This window comes from Rhagoletis zephyria, unplaced genomic scaffold (assembly GCF_001687245.7).
Source record: "Rhagoletis zephyria isolate East Lansing unplaced genomic scaffold, Rhagoletis_zephyria_1.1 Rzeph_scaffold_04388, whole genome shotgun sequence".
Lineage (NCBI taxonomy): Eukaryota > Metazoa > Arthropoda > Insecta > Diptera > Tephritidae > Rhagoletis > Rhagoletis zephyria.
Genome location: NW_016161471.1, coordinates 27,220 through 37,994, shown reverse-complemented (window position 1 = coordinate 37,994; position 10,775 = coordinate 27,220). Strand labels below are relative to the sequence as shown.

The 10,775-nt window shown below is 34.1% G+C and overlaps 1 protein-coding gene across 1 annotated transcript; it reads right to left on the bottom strand.

The window, feature by feature from the left end:
- Positions 1-5,338: 5,338 nt before the first annotated feature.
- Positions 5,339-7,895, bottom strand: LOC108370672 (uncharacterized). Its single transcript, XM_017626053.1, has 2 exons — positions 7,253-7,895; positions 5,339-7,187 (listed from the first exon to the last, which is right to left on the bottom strand). Exons 1-2 carry the CDS (start codon positions 7,548-7,550, stop codon positions 6,220-6,222), a joined length of 1,266 nt encoding a protein of 421 aa, XP_017481542.1. The 5' UTR covers positions 7,551-7,895; the 3' UTR covers positions 5,339-6,219.
- Positions 7,896-10,775: the final 2,880 nt, after the last annotated feature.

The window sequence follows — 10,775 nt, the reverse complement described above, 5'->3', positions numbered from 1 at the left end:
AAAATTGAATGCGCTATAAAACTGTGTACTCAAAAAAAATCTAGAGCTTCTGAGAAAAAAGTTTGAAATTTAAGGGAAAGTTTGTTGCGCTTTTTTGCGGTCTTTTAAAAAGTCTAAAACATTGGTTTATATGTGTTTTGCTGGAGAATGAACTGTATTTTAATTGAAAATTTTGAAAACAAATAATTACACATAAGTGACAAACAATATCGCTTTGAAAGGGGGTGCTATAGATACGTCCAATACTGTATATATGTATGTATGTATTTTAGCTGCTCAATCTATGTGTGTCTGCGTGTGTTTAGACGCACTTTTGGTCGGCACAGCAGGGTACCTCGGCTACTCTTGTAAAGCCACAGAATGACAGGATACCACAAAACTAAAACACACTATTCAAATGTTGCTGCTCGTGCATGTAATTGTTTTTGCATTACATGCAAATTGTTGGTAAATTAGATAGCACCGGTACATGTTAACCACTTTTGCTCAGGCGAGTGTATGCTCAGTTGGAGTGTTTGGAATTTGCTTTAAAAAAGGAAATATTTAATTTTTTAAGTGCAACGAATGAAGAATTTCTCCTGGAATTTTAATAATAATGCATTGAGGTTGAATATCTTCCTTTAAATATGTAATGATTTTAATTTTTACAGTGCACAAAGAATAAGAATTATAACTANGATTTATTTTTATGCATCAACCTTAAAAATTTGAAACAAATCAAAGACATGAAATGTGAACCCCGTCTAAGAGACTTCTACCAGTGAGATTAAACTGACCCCGGATTTGGTTTCAGTGGCCCAAAAACATATATAGTGACCTTTTGTTATGATTTTTGTCGTTTACCTGAATTTTATAAACCATTCATAAGAAAATGTTCGATAGGCTGGTCGAAAAATGATGACTTACTACTGAGTTTTTATATATATATTTTTTTTCATAAACGCCAAGTAACTTTCGATTCTACATAATAATACCTAAAATTTTACATCTTAAAAATAACGAAATGTCTCCACCATTTTTGAACAGAGCCGCGGTGACGTGGAATGACCCATATATATATATCTACATGTATACATCTATATACAGTATTGGCCAATACAATGGCACCCCCATTTCAAACTGATATTGTTTGCCACTCATGTTTATTTATTTATTTTTATGAATTTTCAATTAAAATACAATTCATTCTCTCACAAAACTCACATAAACTCAAGCTTAAAACTTTTTAAAAGACCGCAAAAGAGTGCAACAAATTTTCACCCAAATTTCAAACTTTTTTCTCAGAAGCGGTAGAATTTTTTTGAATACACAGTTTTATAGCCCATTCCATTTTAGTCTAATAATGTGCAAGTTTCAAGTGGCTAAAAATTACCGTTGATTTTTTTGAATTTTTTTCGCCGAGGATGTTGCGGGTTTTTGCCATATAAAAATAAATTGTGTTTAGTCCATATATGGAAGCAAATGAGACAAAAAAAATTCTAAAAAGTCAACGGTAATCTTTAGCGACTTGAAACTTGCACATTATTGGACACAAATTGAATGCGCTATAAAACTGTGTACTCAAAAAAAATCTAGAGCTTCTGAGAAAAAAGTTTGAAATTTAAGGGAAAGTTTGTTGCGCTTTTTTGCGGTCTTTTAAAAAGTCTAAAACAGTGGTTTATATGGGTTTTGCTGGAGAATGAACTCTATTTTAATTGAAAATTTTGAAAACAAATAATTACACATAAGTGGCAAACAATATCGCTTTGAAAGGGGGTGCTATAGATACGTCCAATACTGTATATATGTATGTATGTATTTTAGCTGCTCAATCTATGTGTGTCTGCGTGTGTTTAGACGCACTTTTGGTCGGCACAGCAGGGTACCTCGGCTACTCTTGTAAAGCCACAGAATGACACGATACCACAAAACTAAAACACACTATTCAAATGTTGCTGCTCGTGCATGTAATTGTTTTTGCATTACATGCAAATTGTTGGTAAATTAGATAGCACCGGTACATGTTAACCACTTTTGCTCAGGCGAGTGTATGCTCAGTTGGAGTGTTTGGAATTTGCTTTAAAAAAGGAAATATTTAATTTTTTAAGTGCAACGAATGAAGAATTTCTCCTGGAATTTTAATAATAATGCATTGAGGTTGAATATCTTCCTTTAAATATGTAATGGTTTTAATTTTTACAGTGCACAAAGAAGAATAATTATAACTAAAAAATTTTACGAATTTACGACGTTTGTCTTTGAGATGCCGAAGGTTCCATAGTAATTTCAGTTCAATTAAAGCCCGCAGATTTCCTTGTGTGCTGGGTTTCTTCGAGAAGATTGACGGTTTTTATCACGGTTTGCATTCGTCGATGCTGTTTCATTGAGTTTTGCTGGTTTTGAAGAAATTCGTATGTAGTCTGCTGGAAGCAAATTTCCTAGACTAACTGTGTTGGTAACTACAAGGCCGTACAATAACCCGGCTGGTGATGCTTTCAGATTAGCTTGTATACTGTTCTCATGCCGAGGATAACTAAGGAAAGACTGTCTGTTCAAGAAGGAGATTTAAATACTCTGTGCCTTCTTTCTATGTTGGCATTAAATTGCGGTTATATCTCGTTGATCCGATGTATTTTTTGTATCTACATAACTATCCTAAAGCTAAATATCAGATCTATTGAATGGTAGCCATGAAAACTACCCCTTCTGCTTTTCCTTTGACGCATGTATGTCAACCGTAAAATAGTCAATGTTGTGATCGCTTATTTTGTTGTCCTCGACGCCTTCAATCCTTCTTCTAGGTTATTCGCCAATTATGCTTTAGTTAAGACCTATTTCAACAAAAAAGTCTATTCTATAATTTAAAACTATATTTAAATGGTTTGATTCTAATCTCAAGTAGCACACTGGTGTATAACTTGGTGTTAGTTTATGAATTTTGGTATAAATCTGATTAATTGTACCAAAATTCACAGACTCACACCAAGTTATAAATCAATGTGCTACTTGAATAATGGATACTTACTGAAATTTTCGCCGACATGCTCTCCTATGTTAAACTCTATTGAAAGGCATTTTAATTTAAATTTATTTAAAAAAAAAAAAAACAATTCAGATATATTTTTTATAGTGTTGCCACCTATTTTCCATCGTATATTTATTAAATTTTTTGTTTAGAAAATTAAGATACGATATTACTCTTTATGGATACTGAAACATAGCTCTTAAACAAGGTTGCCACTTATTTTCGATTTTAAAAAATTTAACTAACTTTGCTCGTACACCAGGGGCAAACACTTTGGGGGGCACACTCACCACTTGCTTCGAAAAATTTAAAGTTAAAAAACTTAAAATCTTCGGGGAAAATATTAAACTTCGCACTTTATTGAGTTGGCGGGGTCGCAGCGCCGAACACGTCTATTCGGCTCGGAATTCGCAAACTTGTGATTTGCTTTCTTTTGTGTTGTAATTCATGTATTTGTGTGTGTGTAAATACAATTCATATGTATATATATATATAATATTGTGTGTGTGTATTATGTGTACGTGGGTGTAACGGCCGTGGTGAGTGGACGATTTGGATTTGGTGAGTGGATTTTGGCACGAATCAATATATTTGGTAAAAGAGTATTTATGGTCCCACTTCGTTCATATTTAGACTGCTTGCTTTAAAAATATTTGTTTTTACAATTAACTAAATTATATTTTGTCCATTTCAGTAGCTACACCTGAGAGAAGTTTTACATGTCTGGAATGGATTAAAACCTACTTGAGAAATACAACAGGCCAAGAAAGACTCAACGGTCTAGCAACTATGAATATTCACAAAGACATACATACAATTGACGATGTTCTAGAAGAAATTTTCAAAAAACCATGGAAAATATGAAAACTCTTCGTTTCATTGATTTATAAGTAAAAAATAAAAACTGAACGTGTATAAAATTACCAACATGCTTTATAAATAAAGCGAAAAATTTAGTTTGTCTTAGATCTTATTGCGCATACTTTTTTCTAAAGAATCCTTTTTCTAAACCCATATAACTGAACAATTATTCTTCGATTTGATAGGTCNCTAGAAGAAATTTTCAAAAAACCATGGAAAATATGAAAACTCTTCGTTTCATTGATTTATAAGTAAAAAATAAAAATTGAACGTGTATAAAATTACCAACATGCTTTATAAATAAAGCGAAAAATTTAGTTTGTCTTAGATCTTATTGCGCATACTTTTTTCTAAAGAACCCTTTTTCTAAACCCATATAACTGAACAATTATTCTTCGATTTGATAGGTCTCTCTCTGTATTTGGAAATATTTTCATTTAAACAGGTATCTCCTTTCCAAGATTTCCTCCTGATATGTTCGATTACCATGGCGAAGTCGCAGTGCCGCTCAATTGCCATCTGTGTAAGAAAACAGTATCCATATTTTAGAGTTACTGTTTTTTCTTTAATATTACAAAAATTTACTGAATTTGAGAAGTTTTTCCTAAATTCAAGTTCATGCTAAAAATAGGGGCTCATTCATTTGAGGAAGTAAATTTACTCGATATAAGTAATAATTTCCTCAATATAAGTAATAATTTCCTTAAATAATTTTAAATTTGTTCTGTGCTGTTAAAACAAAGTGAATTGCTTTACTGGCAANAGTTCATGCTAAAAATAGGGGCTCATTCATTTGAGGAAGTAAATTTACTCAATATAAGTAATAATTTCCTCAACATAAATAATAATTTCCTTAAATAATTTTAAATTTGGTCAGTGCTGTTAAAACAAAATGAATTGCTTTACTGGCAAATGTCGGTTGTGGCGTCGCATGAAGACTACTGCTTCTGATTCTGAGATCGCAGGTTCGAACCCGTTTGGAGGTGGTTAGAGTACGGTAAGTCAATTATTTCAATTTAAATATAAATTACAAATTGTAAAATTAATTTCATATATGGAAAATCCAACTAGCACTTCAGAGCTTAGCTCTGTCGGCCATTGCCACTGTTTGAGCGCCACGAACAAATGACATACTTATTCCTTTCGCGGGGATGAAATGGCGCGTAGATTTTTCCTAAAAACTAAGGAATGTATATTCCTTAAACTGAGCCATTTCAAGGTAACATTTCCTTAGAATAATAAACTTTTTTCCTAACATCAAGGAAAGTTATTCCTGAGTGTATTTAAATCATCTGCTATTTTATGGTGATATCGTTTCTACCAAAAAATTTTGCCTTTTGATTGCCCTTTCTCTTTTCCTGTTCGATTCTAAACTAAAGGCAAAGGGTGAGAAAATTGTGTGTTCGTTTCTTAAAATGTCACACTCTTGCAAGGCAAAAAAGGCACATTCTCAACCATTATATGGTTGTTTAAAACGACAATATTATCTATTAAATGCATGAGCTAGACAAGGACAAGAAGGCAAAAACATGCCTTTTTACCAAGCTGAGTGTAACAGCAAACACATTTTGCACCGGGAGATGGCTATATTTTTTGGAAGAAACTAGATCACCATTAGCACTAGGTACGTTAAGACTTTTATCTCTTATATGTTATATGAAGCAAGAAGATCTATTGCAAGAGGTACTATTTGGCAGGATATAACATTCCACCATTTCTCTGCGTCTTATATATAATAGTGGTTTCCATATTTTTAACCTTGTTGCATTGGCAGGACAACTTTAGCCAAGTGTTTTATACCATCGGTAAATTTAAATCTGGCATTCACATTGCACTGTACAGTCAAATTCTAGGTAAATAGCTTACTAATGTGCCCTTGGAACTTTATCATTTTGAGGAAGGCTTATTGAATTCAGAACTAAATTCTAGAGGTTCTTGAATGCCGAGGGGTGATATTCAACAACAAATTTTTCACTTAATAATGCGCTCATATACATAAGACTTAGCCGGGTAAGAGCCAAGAAACCGGAGAATTCGGAAAGGAATTTTTACAGCGATCCGCCCTCTGCAGTCAAACGTAAAACTTTGAGTCTAGTTATTTCAGACGTAAAAAGGTGCCGCATTAAAAACTGGTTGTCCTTCGAAGGCGGTAAAAAATTGCAAGGTTCCTTTATCTCAAAACTATGCACCAGGGTTGCAGGAGTTGCTCGACTTTTATGGTAAAAGAAAACTTTAGTTCAGATTATAATTTTTTTGTATTAAAAACACTCGCACTTTGAAAATGTTGGTTAATTTGATTAAGTGTTTAAACATTGCTCTTTTTCTTACTTAAACTCAGCGTAAGCTCTCGCATATCACACATAACACGGCATTCGTGGCTCACGCGAGAATACGCAGTCGAAACTATCGGCGAAATCACGATTTTGCTTCATACCCAGGTAGAATATATTCTCAGCCAGTTCCTTGCCAAACTCACAAAAGTTCTGTGCATATAATATGAAGAAGACTTTCTTATTATCCAAATCATATGCGCCAAGTATTCTATTCTCACTATCGTAGACTTCATTATTTATGCTTGCTCGATCAGGCTTAGTCCAGTCGCTGTAATCCACCCAAGCATTTTGAAATGCCTTCAGATAGACAACAGCCAAGACGCGAGCCTCATCCAAGACGTGCACGTACGGCGGCAACTTGAGGCACTCAGCCAACTCGTGTACACGCTTCGGCTCACGATCGCGCTCGGTCGTGTTGTACAGTGTCATCCACAAGTGTACATTCAGTGTTGGGTAGTAGTAGGACATGGGCATGTTGCGACTCTGATAGAGATAAAGCGTCCAGTCCAGCATGGTGCGTTCAACGCCCAACTCGTAGGTGGAGTTGCGGCGGCGATGCAGCTCCAAATTGCGTACATTGTGCTTGTAACTTTCACGATAGACACGCAACGACTCGTACTCATGACTCAGCTCGTGTGGTCGAAAATAGATGTGTGGAAGTCGGAATTTCTCCCTCAGCGTGAGTAGGCGATGACGAATGGGATGATGCATGAAGTTGTGAGTTTGCGCTGCTTTGTAGAGAAAATTCTCGAGTAAATTTAGGAAGTTATGGTGTTCCACGGAGTTGGGGCTTATGTGATTTTTGCTTATTATATAGCCGAAGAGTGGTTTGAAGTACTCAAATGTCTCGCGATAGCAGTCTTCGATTGCTTTTTTAGAGTTGCAGGAAATAAAAAAGTCCATCATCTTTTGCTTAGCATCGAATTGCTCGGGATCTTGCTGCAGTTCGGTGAGCAGCTTCATTAGCTCGGCGAATTCGGGTAAGTGGCCTACAATGTAAACATATATATATGTACCTATGTATGTATGTATAAATATGTCATTCACATCTCACCCAAAACCGTGAAGAGTGGATTGTTGTAACTACAAACATAATCGTAGAAGCTCTCGCATGGCAATCTGTTGTGGTTGATGGATGCATGTAGACGTGTGGCAAGATTTTCAAGCTGCTTTTGACGCACTTTGCTAATATGTCTATAAGTATTATATTCGTACTCTTGTGCGCTCACTGGCAAGCATACAAAACTGAAAACTAGCGCGAGCAGCGATAAGAGGAGCATGAAATATTGCCGTCGACTATGCTGATGACGATGACGATGGCCACGATGCATGTCCATGCCAAGCGCAAACATTTCTATGAACCACAAAACTAACTAACTTTCTTGTCAATGTCACATAAATAGTTAATAAATATGTAGCTCACTCTTCGTCACAAGTCACTGAAAACTTTGCCGCTATCAAAACCACAATTCGTTGGTCAACACTTTGCGCAAAAGTCCGAATTGGATTTGTGTCAGAAACTTTAACAATTTTTAGTTGCAACGAACAACTTCGCCAGTTCAGTATATTTTATGTTCAAAGTGGTTATAGTTTTGAAGTGAAAATTTCACTATGCTGTTATTAGAAGGGCTAGTAATTTATAAACGTTGACACTATGCAAACCAAGTTAGCGCGCCGATGACATGCTGCTGCGCTAATCTACAAGAGCAAACTAATCAAACGGCGAAAGATTCGCTTCCTCTACGTCGATCTGCTCCCATTGCTGATAAGCTTTTTAGTAGTTTATTATTGTTCGTGGTATATTTCAGTATTCATATTTATTATAAAACATGAAACAAGTAATAAATAGCACCAATACCATATTTTCTGATAAGCATCAAACAGCTTCGGAAATTTAATTTGATGCTGAAATCGGTTGAGAAATCACTGAACTCATTACCAGGGATGACCACGTAGTATAAAATATAATTGGAGAAGATTCTGGATTGGCATCCAATAGAGTAAGCCAGTCGTTTTTCTTTTCTGCGCCAACTTAAGCCAAGTGAAGCCAATTTAAGGTGTTCGATTATTCGCCTTTTTTCNAGGGATGACCACGTAGTATAAAATATAATTGGAGAAGATTCTGGATTGGCGTCCAATAGAGTAAGCCAGTCGTTTTTCTTTTCTGCGCCAACTTAAGCCAAGTGAAGCCAATTTAAGGTGTTCGATTATTCGCCTTTTTTATAAAACCGGTTTCCAAGTTATTTGAAAAATGCCAATTTGAAAAAATTGGTTCCCCATTTTTATATGAAGAAAAACGCGGTTTTATTTTACATACTTATATTTTCTCTATATCAACACTTAGTGTTAGTCAGAAGTCATAAATTTTATTTTATTATTTTTTTTTTTTTTTTTACATACATACATACATTTATGTACATACATATTTTATTTTACTTTATTTTATTTTCTTTTGTTTTATTTAATTTTACATTATTTAATTTATTAATCCGGATCAACGTTGCCGTCTATCTATGCTTTAAGATGCCTCACCGACACCAACCACCTCTTTACATACCTACTCACGTCATTAAAAAAAATTCTACAATAAAAAAAAACTTCAGTCTTCAGATATAAAATTTATAAAAATGTTCTCTGTAGTTTCATTATCAATAAAATAAATATAAAGACTTTTCAGNTTTATTTTCTTTTCTTTTGTTTTATTTAATTTTACATTATTTAATTTATTTTTAGTTAATTTAAACTTTTAGACTTTAATTTTATAAAAAAAATCAACAATAACTAACTGAAAGGAACGTTAAAAAGAAGTGGTAATGAATAAAAATAAGTAAACAAATAAAAACTAAATGAAAATGCAACTGGCCGTGGACTAAAATGTACTATTTTAAAGGTCATTAATTCCCGTTACTGCCGCCTTTAAAGGCACAATATTTATCGTATCAACTAGGTTGTTAATCCGGATCAACGTTGCCGTCTATCTATGCTTTAAGATGCCTCACCGACACCAACTACCTCTTTACATACCTACTCACATCATTAAAAAAAATTCTACAATAAAAAATACTCCAGTCTTCAGATATAAAATTTATAAAAATATTCTCTGTAGTTTCATTATCAATAAAATAAATATAAAGACTTTTTAAATTCGTTATATAAACAAATTAAAAATTCGGTTTATTCCATTACAAAAATCCGGCTTCCGGTATTCGAAAAATCCAGACGTCTAAAAATCATGTTGAAACCGGTTTGGAAAAACCGAGTCAATTACCATAAGCTAAATCCTCCTGCGCCTTTTCTTTCTATCGCACAGAGGGAAGTTCTTGCCACATTTTGTTTAAAAACGGCTGGAATAGTAAATTTTTACCGAATGGATTTTTTTTGTTTTAAGAAGTTGTATTTTTATCAGAATATAGAGAAAGTCGAAAAATATTTGTCCGGTATAATAANATTTTTTTTTTGTTTTAAGAAGTTGTATTTTTATCAGCATATAGAGAAAGTCGAAAAATATTTGTCCGGTATAATAATTTTTTTTTTTTACAGCAGTCGCTATTGAGTCAGCCATTTTGAATTCCAAAACGACCTCAAAAACCTTTATTCTGGCTTTAAAATATGAAATTTGTCACCAAATACATATTTACTTATAGTCTTAGGGTTAAAAAAATTTGTATTTCACCTTATGCTGATAAAAATACAGCCCTAGACAACCTTTACTAAAATTCTTTCTATGAATTAAAAAAAAAAAAAATATTATTCGATTCGTTAATGACTTCCAGCCATTTTTGCACAAAATTAGTCGAAAATTTCCAACCGTGCTGGGCTTCAATTAGAGGCTTTCAGACCTGCAGACATCACAAATCGAGCGGCGCCTCCTAGNAAACCTTTATTCTGGCTTTAAAATATGAAATTTGTCACCAAATACATATTACTTATAGTCTTAGGGTTAAAAAAATTTGTATTTCTCCTTATGCTGATAAAAATACAGCCCTAGACAACCTTTACTAAAATTCTTTCTATGAATTAAAAAAAAAAATATTATTCGATTTGTTAATGACTTCCAGCCATTTTTGCACAAAATTAGTCGAAAATTTCCAACCGTGCTGGGCTTCAATTAGAGGCTTTCAGACCTGCAGCGTTTGTGCCCATTCGCAGAGACATCACAAATCGAGCGGCGCCTCCTAATTTTAATTTGCTGCACTATATTGAAATCGTTGTAAACCTAATTGAGCTCTTGGCTCCAATATCTGTACTATTCGGCACTGCAAAAAGGCCCGTAAATTTCTCACATAATCTCACTCTCTCTCTCAAATACTCAAAAATCCACCTCACTGGAAGTTGTGATTGCTTCTATGCCACATTTGTACCATTGGGTGTTCTTGTTCGACAAGAGAGCACTCTACTTATAAAATTACCCACGATTGAGAGAATACAAAGGTTGCGCCGATCTCGGACCGCTATTCCTCTCTTAACGAATTTGACAGAATCGTTGTTTGCATGACGTCACACTGGTGCAACTTGTTTACGTTTTCCTTGCAACATTTTACTTACCGGGTTTTTAGCTGTATTTTATTTTCTACCAC

Bases quoted from the DNA above. Each gene is read 5' to 3' on its own strand.
- LOC108370672 (XM_017626053.1), bottom strand. From the start codon at position 7,550: ATGTTTGCGCTTGGCATGGACATGCATCGTGGCCATCGTCATCGTCAT. The intron at 7,188-7,252 runs GTGAGATGTGAA...TTTACATTGTAG, and splicing joins TCCACTCTTCACGGTTTTGG to GCCACTTACCCGAATTCGCC.